This window comes from Rhinopithecus roxellana, chromosome 18, assembly GCF_007565055.1.
Source record: "Rhinopithecus roxellana isolate Shanxi Qingling chromosome 18, ASM756505v1, whole genome shotgun sequence".
NCBI lineage: Eukaryota > Metazoa > Chordata > Mammalia > Primates > Cercopithecidae > Rhinopithecus > Rhinopithecus roxellana.
In genome coordinates, this window is record NC_044566.1 from 60,392,338 (window position 1) to 60,406,344 (window position 14,007).

The 14,007-nt window shown below is 37.3% G+C and overlaps 1 protein-coding gene across 4 annotated transcripts in view; it reads right to left on the minus strand.

Annotated features, from left to right (window-relative positions):
• FRY (FRY microtubule binding protein) overlaps positions 1-14,007 on the minus strand; it is a 271,683-nt gene that overhangs the window by 138,529 nt on the left and 119,147 nt on the right. For all 4 annotated transcript variants that reach the window (XR_004054740.1, XR_004054741.1, XM_030922400.1 and 1 more), the window contains exons 15-17: positions 9,183-9,354; positions 7,475-7,607; positions 2,909-3,016 (exon numbers count right to left, since the gene is read on the minus strand). Coding sequence is in view for 2 of the 4 variants with exons in the window: in XM_030922400.1 (XP_030778260.1) it covers positions 2,909-3,016; positions 7,475-7,607; positions 9,183-9,354 (413 nt within the window). In the remaining 2 variants the exon portion in view is untranslated. The remainder of the gene's footprint in view (positions 1-2,908; positions 3,017-7,474; positions 7,608-9,182; positions 9,355-14,007) is intronic.

Below are 14,007 nucleotides of genomic sequence, written 5' to 3' on the forward strand. Positions count from 1 at the left end.
TTGTCCTCTGACCCTCTGGAGGAGATCTGAAGAGGCTCATTTTCTCACAGGTTATAGGACTCTATGTGCAGGTCACTTACTCTAGTTATCCTTCCCCCCGAGGAGAACAGCCTCTGGCTTCTTTTGAAGCTTATTAAAAAGGTCCCTTCATGGATTTCCCATATAAGCCAGTCATTTTCTTGATTTCTCCCTAAGACTTAAACTCTCAGAAATATTTATTTGTTCTGTTCCCTCAGAGAAAAAAAAAAGAAAGAAAAACAAAACAAAACAAAACAAAACAAAAAACAGCACCCATTGCTTTGGGCTTGGTAAGAATGTAACTAATAATAAACAGGATGCACTATAAATAGCACTAGCATTCCAACCACATCTGACAGAATTCCCTCCCTACACGCCTGGCACCAGGGTCTGGGGATTTGGGCTTCACTGGATTGGGTTGTCAAGGTGATTCCAGAGGTAGGAGCCTCCCACTCAGACTTATGGCAAAATAGCATTAGAGACTTTACCAGAAAGAGAACACTTCATGCTGTTCAAAACACGTGGTACTTCAAAGGCCTCGGTGTATAAAATCACCAATTAGACTTCTATTGAATAAAGTGAACTTTCCTTCTACTTCAATTTAACTGAAAACTTTTTCCCTGCAGACGCCTCCTCTCTCTAACCACACGTCTTGTCATCTAGCCCTCTCAACAGTCCTAAGAGGTAGGCAGTCTCATTCCAATTTCACCAAAATTTTACCAAGGGAAAAGGATAGGCTTGAGGGTTAAATAATTTGCCCGGATCATGCAGGTAGTAAAATGGCAAAGGAATGTAGAGAAATGAAGTTCAGGCTTTTAGAGGATTGTTTTCTTCCGATTCTCTTGTCCTGCTTCCTCCATGTCTGTTGATGGTGGCCCTCTTTCTCCAGATGGTCATGAGGCCATGGACAGGGGCTTTTTGCTCAGCCACCTGTGATCTGGGGAAATACACGTCTCCTGGTCATGCCGCCCTCTCCAATGCTGTCCACAGCAAACGGACAGGCTCTCCTTTATGTTTTCGGTAGCTCTAGCCCTTGTCTCACAGCTTTTCTCTATTCTCAGTCTCTGCCCTCATCCCCGGTGACTCAATATTAGCATGGATGATCCTTCCAGTCTTAGTCTCTCTTTCCCTCAGCTTCCCCCAGCCCCTAAATCATCATTTCATTATTCTTTGGAAACCCACTCTTTGTTCCTCCACAGGTCTTCCCCTTGCCCTGAACTGGAAAGCCCTTTTTGATCCAGGCTTATTTTTTCCTGTTTCCCTCTGCTTTCCTGCTTCCAGGGAATGTGCTCTTCGCTCATATTCTGGTTGCTAGGTCTCAAAAGGTATACCCTAAGCGTGGACTGGAAAGAAGAAGGATCCACGGCTGGAAGGCTGCTGATGACAGCAGAAAGAGGCTACAGTCGTGGGTGACATCGGCAGCCAGAAGGTGGAAGGCTGTGGTCAGAGAGCACAACGGCTTGAAATCATGGTTTTGAAGGTAACAGACCTTCAGGAAGCCTTCACATCCAGCACTGTTCTTGTGCTAGTGGTGTCAGGAAGGAGGAAGGGAGTGGCTGTGTCCAAATGCAAATTAAAGAATGGGAAAAGGCAGTAGGTTCTAAAAGTTAGTACTAGATAGCAAGAGGTAATCAACAGAGGGGCCAAGCTGGCTGCCCACGTAAGAGAGGACCATGACCACAATAACCAGGAGACGTGGGGCTCCATAGGGACACTCAGAGCCTCAGGAGGCCACCAGATTATGTGCAGCCAGGTAGGGTGGGAGCTTGGGTTATTTATTTGAATATTGATGGGAAAGGTGCTCTCAGAAGGTCAGAGAAAGTGAGTAAACTAGGCTATGCGTAATGCATCATTCATTCAGTCAGCATGACTATTTGTTATCCTTCTCCAGGCTTTTCTTTTATTCTACCATAATCAGATTATAAAGCCTAAATTGACATTTTTTGTCATCTTGTTCCCCAGCTTAAAACTTCATCATTCCAAATGCCTCAACAAGCACTTAAGATTAGCTGAAAATCTACCTCTTCAGTCTTATTTCCATTTCCTTTCATCAATGGGTTTGTAAACTATTTTCTCTTTTCCCCCCCAAACCAATGACTTTTGTTCTTCCTCATTCCATGCAACCCATGTGTCTAATAATTTTGCTTTCCAAATTGCACTTAGGTTATGTCACTTTTGATTTTTAAATTAAAGACATGCATAACTGTCAACTGGAGCTCCAGATCAATGTGAGATAACTAAGCTTACTAAACTATAATAAGATAATTTCACTCAAAGAAAATAAATTTTAGGTTCTCATTGGATTGTGCATTGGGAGGGTGATAAATATGATTTTGGGCAGTTTTTTGAAGCACTATACTAAAACTAGTTTAGGATATCGACCACCTGCATTCTTGTCCCCCTGGGGGTCTGTGGGCCTCAGATTGGGTATCAGACTCCGAATGAACTATTTTTTGGCCATACCCATTTCATTTCCTGGTTCTACCTCTGTGCCTTTGCTCATGTCTCTGCCTTTACCTTTTTGAACTCTACCTTCCCTTCAAGGGAAGTTCAAGTTCCACCTTCTCTCAAGAGTTATTTGTTGCCTTCCCCAGTCCACAGTAATCTCTTACCCATGAATCATATATCATACATTTTTTGTGCCATTAGTTTGCACAACACAGGTTTGGGTTGTTAACGACCTTATGTGCTTATGTATTTGCTTCTAAGTTGGATTTTAAACCCCTTGAACATGGGAAAAATAATTTTTAAAAATGTGTTTTCTCGTGCCCATACACAGTACCTCATTTGGTAAATATTTGTCCATTGTAAACTACCATTCCATTTTTTTTTTTCAGGAGTCATGACAAAGGATTGAAATTAATTTTGGTCAAACAATGTTCTCACCTACCTAGCCAGCAAGTCAATAAGTTCAAGTTTTGACATCCCATCAGGAAGCAGTCGAGGAATAGCAGCAACACAGGTCCTGAAAAGATCTATTTTTGGCTTTCTCTCACCCCTAGAATTAGAAGACAAAATTTTAAAATAGGTCAAAAAGCTGTGAAAATAAAAACAAAATGAATTAAGTACGTGAACAAAGACTAGAATCCATGCCTTCTGAGTCATAGCCTGGTGTTAGCTCCATGTTATTCTCAAATGTTTATGCCCTTTGTAGCCTGACCAGTTCTAATAAAACTTTAAGTAATTTAAATGTAAGACAGAAGTATACATCTGAAAAGAAAAATGCTGATATCAATAGTATTTTACCTTGAGTTTACCCTTTAGTTGGGTCTAGTCCAGTTGCATTTAAAACACCAGAATCACAGAAATGGCTAAGTACATCGACATAAAGAAATGTATTTCATTCATTCCTACTTTCAGCATTTAAAAATGGAATATACATACATATATATATATATGTGTGTGTGTGTATGTATGTGTGTATATATATATATGGAATGGTGCCTTTTGTAACTGTGATATCTAGCATCTTCTCTGCCTCATGAGTTATGCTTCTCCCCTAGAGCCCTTTGTCCTGTTTTCAAAAAATTAAGTGCTTCCAAAATAAATCTTTCAAAATAAGTAAAATTCTGAAATGTATATAGTTGTGCACCCATTTCTGACTTTTAAAGTGATACTGATGGGCCTGACCTCTATGGAGATTTCCTTCTCTATTTTTAATTAATTTCTTGAGAATATGAAGGTTTTTTTTTTTTTTTTTTTTTTTTTTTTTTTTTTTTTTTTTGAGACGGAGTCTCACTTTGTCGCCCAGGCTGGAGTGCAGTGGCCGGATCTCAGCTCACTGCAAGCTCCGCCTCCCAGGTTCATGCCATTCTCCTGCCTCAGCCTCCCAAGTAGCTGGGACTACAAGCGCCCGCCACTGCACCTGGCTAGTTTTTTTTTTGTATTTTTTAGTAGAGACGGGGTTTCACCGTGTTAGCCAGGATGGTCTCAATCTCCTGACCTCGGGATCCGCCCGTCTCGGCCTCCCAAAGTGCTGGGATTACAGGCTTGAGCCACCACGCCCGGCCAAGAGAATATGAATGTTTAATGATAATTAATGCCTTCTGCATTCTGTTGGAAAATGTGAAGGAGAAATATATATTTTGTGTTATTTCAATTTTTAGTTGTTTTAATAGGTAACTGCTTGATTTTTTTTTTTTTTTTTGAGACGGAGTCTCGCTCTGTCTCCCTGGCTGGAGTGCAGTGGCACAATCTTGGCTCACTGCAACCTCCGCCTCCTGGGTTCACACCATTCTCCTGCCTCAGCCTCCTGAGTAGCTGGGACTACAGGCACCCGCCACTACGCCCGGCTAATTTTTTTTTTGTATTTTTAGTAGAGATGGGGTTTCACCGTGTTAGCCAGGATGGTCTCAATCTCCTGACCTCGTGATCCGCCCGTCTCAGCCTCCCAAAGTACTGGGATTACAGGCGTGAGCCACTGCGCCTGGCTAACTGTTTGATTTTTAACCACTTATTTTATCAATAACCTTTACGGAATAATTCAACTACCCACCAAAATCTTTCAAATGACCCAAGTGACAATATGTAACAGCATATCTAAAGCCTGATGACTTAGTCTTCTGAGCATAAATATAGAATCAGTACCAAATTAATGTGATCCTAGGACACAAGCACAATAATGAAAATGCAAAGTAGCATAAAAGTAATTCCTTTTTGGAACAGTAACTGTAGTCAGAATAGAAATGCAACTAGCAGAATCAATCCTCTGTAATCTACAGATCATAATCAAACAGCAATTTTGCTCTGTAACACTACCTTTTAATGTGCTTTTACAAGTTTGTTAAGAATGAATACAAAATTGTTTATATGAAAAATAAAACACATAATATGTTGTCTTCCAAAATAATCTGCTTTTGTGGGCAGTCATAAGGTTATTAAGAAAATATTTTTTTCTTAATAACCTTATGACTTTTGTCATCCATAGAGCTTTTGCATGAGCTGTTGAGGACCCTGGAGAAGAGGAAGCAGTTGCACAGGGCTTTCCTATCAGCCAAGGAAAGAAATGTTTTCAGATGATATCCTCAATAGCTGTACAGTGTTAGAGCCTAGAGATCTCTTCTAATTGTTCAGTTGTAATAACACAGTGAGTAGTTTAAACAGTTCTACTAGTTTGCTCACCAGATGTCTTTAACAGCTGGGATTATTTTTATATCTGTCGGAAAATGGATGACCTTGCCTGGCCTGAAGTGTAAGGGCGAACTCTGCCAGACTTTCAAGATGATAAAACAAGCCTAGATTAGAAACTCACTGCTGCAGGATCTCCTCTTACTACTGCAGTCTTTGCTGTCTGGCCTTTTATGGGAAGCATATAAATCCCCAAAATAACATAATTAAGAAAATTTATTAACAGATATTAAAATTATTATTTCTTTACTTGTTATTTTCTTTCTTTCTTTTTTCATACTAGCATGAACCACAAAAGGGATAAGAAATAAAGACTGAGCAACACAGAATGTTCAATGTTCAAGTTCTTACCCTATGTAGGGCCTGGGAAAGTGGTGGACCAGCTTCAAATATCAACTCCAGTGACTGTTCCATTAGTGTTGTGTGGGCCTCCACCCTCTTCTCCTAAATGCTTATGTGATTCCCTAACATTTCTCTTCTCTTCTTCCCTTTTTTTTTTGTTTGGAAATGAAGCAATGAATTATTTTCCACTAAGGAATCTGCCTTGAATTCTAGCACGAAAAATATTTCTAGCCCTATCTGGGGGTCTTAAGATGTTTGAATAGGAAAAAGTAAAGAAAAATCTTAGAAAAAGTTTGAAATATTGATTAAAACATAAATAAAATGTTTACATTTAAACATGTACCTTTTTATGATTTTGAATATATTGTTTTTGTCCTGAACCTATCTCATGATGCCTATTGAGTACAAATATGATTTTCCTTTAAGGTTCTTTTAAAGTTCTTTTTTCTTTTGTGAGGAAACAACTATATGCATTTCTTTTTGTTTGTTTTTGAAAGAGTTCCACTGTCACCCAGGCTGGAATGCAGTGTCCCAATCCTGGCTCACTGCAATCTCCGCCTCCCGGGTTCAAGCAATTCTCCTGCCTCAGCCTCCTGAGTAGCTGGGATTACAGGTGTGCGCCACTATGCCCGGCTAAGTTTTGTATTATTAGTAAAGATGGGGTTTCGCCATGTTGGCCAGGCTGGTCTTGAACTCTTAACCTCAAGCGGTCTGCCTGCCTTGGCCTCCCAAAGTGCTGAGCCACCGTGCCTGGCCTAATGCATTTCTTGTATCTTCTACGTTATAAATTGAAAATGGCTATAATATATGTAAGGAGTATGGAAAAATGAGGTCAAAAGTTTATTGATAATCTGGCAATTTGTGAGGTAAGAACTAGAACTGTGGATAATATTTTTAATGTTACCAATCTTGGTCAATATAAATTCCGCTATTATTTTGGTTGAAAAGTCTAAAGCAACATCATCTCATGCTATTTAAATTGAGTAATTGGCGAGCTGCAGGATAATATGCACTGTATAATCCCACTTTTATGGGAAAAAAAGAGGTATGTATACACATACATTTATATTGACACAAGGAAAGGAATGGAGGAATCACATTGAGCCAAGAAATGGCTGCAGATTTCACGTGGGGCTCTAAGGAGGCTTTTATTTTAACTTTAGATTCTACTAAATACATATTTAAAATAATTCTGCATTTTTGCCTTTGCTTTAATCATGAGTACATGTTACTATCACAATAAAAATGCACACCACAATGTGAACCTCTCTATATAGGTAACAATCTTCAGATTAGTTCTTATATTTGCAGTTGAATATGATGGATGATAGAATAAATTTACCTAATTATATTTTTGGAAATGATGCCACAGCTATCAAATGTAATTTAATTCATAGCCCAACAACAAAGTCCAAACTTTAATATAGAATTATAACCTAATCCTAGTTTCTGCCATAGTTAAACAAAAACAGCAAATGCAAGTTCTAATTATAAATCTAGGTCTTCAGATTTTGGATAAGAATACTTGATTTGAATACATTCGAAGCTATGAATGCTTTCTTAAAATGCTTTCTGTGATGCAGTCTGTGATCAGTCGCACAGAAACTATGAAGTAGGAACCGTCATGAGATGTATACAGATGGAATGTCTGTAAATTTGGGATGTCACTATGTCACATGCGCTGTGATGGTGCCTGGGAACAAAATGCCATTTCTGAAAAACATGGACCAGTGAGTCATGGGCCTCAGTTTCTAACTTACTGACCCAGCGATGCTTGAGATATAAATAAAATAGATCAATCAGAGATATAACCTTATTTTTATAGTTAATCAGATACTGTGAAAGTTTTTTTAGAACTTTACTACTTTTAGTTTACTTTTTAGAACTCTAAGAAGATGAAAACAAAATACAGAATAAATGAGAATACTCTCGACTTGTGTCTTCTGGTTAATCTTTCAATGATAACTTAAGTCTTTACTGTACTCACGTGATCATGTCTTCTGGTTCTTTGTTTAACATCTGTACGTTAGTCAGCATCATACACCTTCCTACTTCTTTATCAAGGTGCCTTAAAATGTTGTCTACAGCTTTTCGTACTTGAGAGTAATATAAGGACATGCCTGAAAAATATGCATTATAGTTATACCTTCAACTGAATCTGTCAAAGGATATCCTGATTTATTCATCCTCTATAACATTTTTTACTGAAGACCTTAGCAGTCAATGACTTCCTTGAGCAAAAGGGCTGTCTGATTCAACCTCATCTGCACAGCTTTTAGCATAGTGCCTTGCACTTAGTAGGTGTTCACCAGATAATCATTTAAATTCAATTTATAGGAATTCTAATACTCAATTGGAAGCATTTTCCAGAAGAGTTAAAATAATAAGAAAATACAAAATTCAAATTAAAGCAATTTGAATTTTAAAGTTTCTAGTTAGCATAAGAAAATTCACCATCATTAGTGATTATGTGAATAAAGAATAATTCTCATTTGGGGTTAGGACTTTAATAACTCCATATGACCCTCTGAAATATATGTTAATTTTTTAGTAAAATAAAATAACTTCACATTATAAATTCAAAAATGAAGAAAAACATATTTTAGCTATATTATTTTTATTGTTCTCATTAACTACACTGTCGATGTCCCACACTGGAAGATGAATGTGTATACGAATTATACAAATGAAAAGTAAATACCTTTGTATTTGAAATTTGTACCTTAGTGAAATAATTATTCATGATTATTTCTCATGCATTACATCTTTTTTTTTGAGATGGAGTTTCACTCTTGTTGTCCAGGCTGGAGTGGAATGGTGCGATCTTGGCTCATCGCACCTTCTGCCTCCCAGGTTCAAGCAATTCTCCTGCCTCAGCCTCCCAAGTTGCTGGTATTACAGGCATGCACCACCACGCCCTGCTAATTTTGTATTTTTAGTAGAGACAGGGTTTCTCCATGTTGGTCAGGTTGGTCTCGAACTCCCAACCTCAGGTGGAGTTTCAGCCTCCCAAAGTGCTGGGATTATAGGCTTGTGCCACCGTGCCCGGCCTATTACACCTTTTAAAAGTCATTTAAACATTGCATAACTAAAGAGAAATATTTCCAAGCAAAAAGTTTCCTTGTGTTTCCCTCAGGTCTGCAGAATCCAGTAACTATCTTAATAAAGTTTGTAGTAGGTGTCTACATTTAGGTACTTGGTAACAAATGAACAAATGCAAAAAAATCACCTCTTTAGATAAGATAGTTAAATCAGAAAATCACCTCATGTAGTCTAAATCCACAATATAACTTGATGTGTGTTGTGAGATTTGGCATGTTTAAAACACATGTTAAACTAATTTAAAGAAAAAAAGAAGGAGATGAATGAATGAATTGATAAACAGGATTATCTAGTAAAACACACAGATGTCTTGGAAGCTTACTGAAAAATGTAGTAATGAATATTAGAGGCTTAAAAAGACCATAGATAAAAGTCTAACATTTAAATGGCAAAGTATTTACCAGGAAGTTCTGAAAAGTTTAAAGAGCAGTAAAACAAAACACAGCATGAATCAATCAAAACAATTAATGTTGGAATGTCTTATCACCTACTTCTATAAAGATTTTTAAAAAGTGCATCTCACTAAAGTTAAATATCTACTGGTCATTTTAAGGGCTTAATAAGGCTTAGTTCCAATGCACTCTGAAACTCACCTATCATTTTGGCTTCCTCTTCAGTTAGCGTTTTACTCAAATACGTTTTCTTTACTCTCAATGTGTTTCCTGAAGGAAGAACGGCTCCTGTAACTGGCATGGGAGGTTCCCCGTCTTTCTGCTGCAAGCTATCAGCTATGACCAAGAATGCCCGTAAACCAATGTTCATTCTCTGTAAGAGACAATAATTTCATGACAAAAGGAAAGGCCCAATTATTGTAGTGGAATACATCCATAAATCTTTCAGAGAGTTAAGATTGAATTGCATGTAGATTACTATAAGAAAATAATTTAAAAGGCACAAGAGTGTAGGGCAATCTTATGAAAATAAAATTAAGTTTCTGTCACTGTTTTTTGTTGCTGCATCATAAGAAAACAACAGGGGGGATTTCACCAAATGTGGAGGGCATGTTTGAGATGGTCATGTACTATATTCTGTTGAGGGGAATGCTGGGTGTATCTCTAAAAGATATGCCTCATCCTCTGGAGCAGGTGTAACTAAGGAAAACTGAGGTAAATAAGGGCTTATATGTCTCCTGGAAGAAGGGAGGCACCACATGTGTTAGCCCACAAAGACTGAACGGAAACACCAGAAGTTCCAAATGGGAACCATAAAATGAACATTGCCCTGCTCTCAACTGCAGGTCCTGACTTCTGATTTACAAAAGCCAGCAAGTTTGAGAATAAATTTTAAAACTTCAATGTCACAGAACCTGTTACTGATGAAAACACATGGGAGTGTAAGAAGAAATGTGATTGTGGGCCAGACTGATCTTCCTTAGGCTCAGGTATGGCACAACTTTGGACCTGAAAGATAGCTTAGTTAGATAGGTGCTCTCCCCTAGTGCTCATCTTCAAAGGTCAGAAGGTACCTAAACATCTGTACTCCATTAAACAGCCATGTGTGAAACCTTTACACCAATATTTTTAAACCTCATGAAGTAGTAAGTTCCCCAAGTATACTACTACCTACGGAAGAAAACAATGACGATTCCTAGGACTGATGAAAAGAACTAGTTACAATGTATTGAGTCCCTAAAATATATCCAGAACTGCTCATTAACTTTCATCCTTAACACAGCCATATAAGGAAGGTATTCCTATTTCTCAGGGTAAGGTATTCTCATTTTTTCAGGTGAGGAAACTAAGGTATAGTGGGAAGCTTTGCATCTAAATCTGGTTTGCCTGAATCACCTATTTAGTAGAACACGATTACATTTTATAACATAAAGTAACATAGACTTCTATTCATTTTAAAATAATTTATTCAAGCTTTAAGGAGCTGTCATCATTCAACCAGGATTTGGTAAACATTTCTCTGGCCCATTTATAAGCAATTCAATGTGTACTTTATGATTTTTTGGCCTTAAATGATATGCTTTCTCCATTTTCTAGAATGAAAGAGTATTACTTTAAAAAATCTGTGTATCAAAGCCCATTAGTTCCCTCTTTTGACAGTTCTTTTATGAGATGTTTCTAGGCTTGTGTGTGTCTCTCAAGACACAGTAATGTTGTGGATAAGAAAATAAAATGGTCAATTCAGCAGATGCAGTACTAATATAATAACTGTGGGATGACACGTTGTCAAGCCTCAATTATCTGCCAGTGGATTATCCAATTTAGCAATCATCCTTGTCAGTTCTCTAAGTTTTCCTTTTCCCTGGACAACACTAAAGGCAGAAATAAGACGGGATAGTTTGGGACACACAAGTTAACTTCAAAAATAATTTCTTTTTTTTTTTTAATTTCATATAGTTCTGCATCACACCTCTCCCTTTTATTTGTCTGGCCTTGGAAAATTACTTAACTTTTCCAAGTCCAGGTATCAGCTTCCTTTCTGTAAAATGAGGATAGTAATACCTATCAATCATATAGGGCTATTATGAGAATTTTAAAAAATGCGTGAAAAGCTGCCACTGGCAAATATCTATTGTAAGCCAGAATCCCCACTCTATTTTTTTAAAAATCAAGTTTGTTGAGATATAAATTACGTGTACTAAAAGTCGCTCCTTTTAGTTGTACAGTTCCTTGAGTTTAGAGAAACATACATAGTCAGGTAACCACCAAAAGAATCAAGATCCAAAATATTTCCACCATACCCAGAAAGTCCCTTGTGCCTTTCTGCAGTTAGTCTTAGCTCCTAACCCAAGCACATGACAAATTTTGTCTAATTTCCACTGATAGTTTTACCTTTTTCATTTACTTTGATGTAAATAGAATCAAACAGTACACAGCCTTTATATCTTGCTTTTTTCACTGAGCACGGTGCTTTTGAGATGTTATTCCAAGTATCAGCAGTTTGTTCATTTTTACTGCTAAACAGTATCCACTGTATTGATGATTCACAATTTGTTCAGCCATTCACTGGAGTTTGGACATGAGTCGCTTTTTTATTTTCAGTGGTTATGAATGAGGCTGCTATAAATATTTGCACAAACCTTAGTGAACATGTGTTTGGTTTTCTCTAGGAAAAATACCTTGGGATGGAATTGCTGAGTCATATGGTTAAGTATACGTTTAATCTTGAAATTGTCATACTTTTCTAAAGTGGTTGTACCTTTTTGTAATCCCACTAGAATAGTATGAGGTTCTAGTTGCTCTTTTTCTTCCCCAGTATGTCTCGTTTTGGTTTTAAATTGAATTTCCTTAATGACTAATGATGTTGAATGTCTTTTCGTGAGATTATTAGCCATTTGTATCTCTTCTTTGGTGAAGATGCTGTTCCTTTTGCCCATTTTAAAAACTGAGTTATTTTCTTATTATTGAAATGTGGGAATTCTCTATATATTCAGATGGAAGTCATTTGTCGGATGAGTTTCGTAAATATTTTCCCACAGTCTGTGGCTCTCCACTTTGTTAACTGTTTTTTGAAGTACAGACATTTTTAATTTTGATGATGTTCAATTTATCAACTTTTTTCTTGTATAGTTTACGATTTTTATGTCCTAGAAATTTTTGCCCACCTGAAGGTCATGAAAATTTTCTTCTGGGAGATGTATAGTATCAGATTTTACATTTAGGTTTGTGAACCATTTTGAGTTAATTTTTGTTTACAGTGCAAATTATAGGCTGAGGTTCAATATTTTGCAGGTGGATATCCAATTGTTTACCATCATTTATCGGAAAGATTATCTTCTATCCACTGAATTAACTTAGAATCATTGTTGAAAATCAATTGACCCTATATGTGTTGGTCTATTTCTAGATTCTCTATGCTGTTCAACTGGTTTTTATATTCATCCTTCTGCCAGTACTACACTGCCTTGATCACTATACAACTTTATAGTAAGTACTGAAATCAGGCCACGCTAGTCTTCTAATTTTATTCTTCTTTTACTAAATTATGTTGGTTATTCTAGTTCCTTTGATTTTCCATATAAATTTTAGTATCAGCTTATTGATTTCTACAGAAAAGGTACAGAGATTTTAATTGGGTTTATTATTATCGAGATTTCAGTTTAATCTACATAGATCAATTTGGGGAAAACTGACCTCTTATTGTTAACACTGAGTGATTCAATCTACAGTTATTTCTCTTCATTGTTTGGGTCTTCTTTGATTTCTCTCAGTATTTCGTAATTTTCAGTATTAAAATATCGCACAGATTTTGTCAGCTTTAGCGCTAAGTATTTTGTGTTTCATTGTTACTGTAAATTGTTCAATTTCTAATTCTTCACAACTAGAATATATTGATTTTATTTCTCTTGTATCCTACAAACTTCCTAAAATCTTTTATTAGTCCTAGTTGGTTTTCCTTAGGTTCTCTGTACATAAATAATCACGTTCTCTGTGAATAAAGACAATTTTATTTTTTCCTTTCCAATCTATATGCTTTTATTGCTTCTTGCCACTAGCGTTGCATAAGACCTCTGGCTTCACGCTATTGTAGGTCAAGGAAAAACACAGAAATTGATGACCAAGAAACTCTTCTCACAGACCAGCAAGTCTTCACGGCGATGAGGATGGATAGAGAAGGTCATTTAGGTGTGCACCCAAACAAGGCAATTACCTAGAAATTACTGAAGAGCTGAGGGGTGGCGCAGCATAAAGTTTACAGTAAGATAATCCTTTAGATCTCCAGGCCTTGTTCCACAAGCTACTTCGAAAATATTATTTCAGACCCAATCTGAACTGGTTTTCTGAGAACCAGTGCCCTACAGCATGTTTCATTGAGTGTATGACATCTGCTTTGCAGACTATGCTGTCCTCCTGTCTGCTTTTGAGTGGGGTTATGGGTATGCCTTTGGGCTTATAATTACCAACTACTGATAAATGAATTATTCCATAAATCTACAAGATCACGAGAAATGGAAGAAGATAACCAAATATTTACTCCCATTGGTATTTTTTCTTAAATCACGGTTCCAACTGCTCTACACAGAGAGGTTAACTAATTAAGCACTGACTGAATGAGGAGTTTGAGAAAAGAACCAAGAATACATTTTATAGACAGTGATAATGATGGTAGTAGCTTTTAACATGTCCTTTTTAGACAAGTAATCCAGTAATTCTGAGAACTGAGTGCTAAAGACAGTAGAGCTATGACTGCTAAGAAAAGAAGAATGTCTTGAGAACCTTCCCAGCAAGAGAAGGCTCTTCACTGTATAGCTCTGGGCCTCCTTCCAGCCAAAAGGCTCTGGTTTGGCACTGGCCCTACCCCCTCCCATTGGCCCAGAGACCCTGGCTGCAGTCATTCCAGAAGCCTGTGAGGTCACTGGACACCAGATAGAAACTCCCATTTTTGGACTTTTGTGCTATTCCCAGATATGTGGCAACCTGAGTATCAAGAAGAGAATATGGGGTGTGGTGGGGAGCACGGGACTAA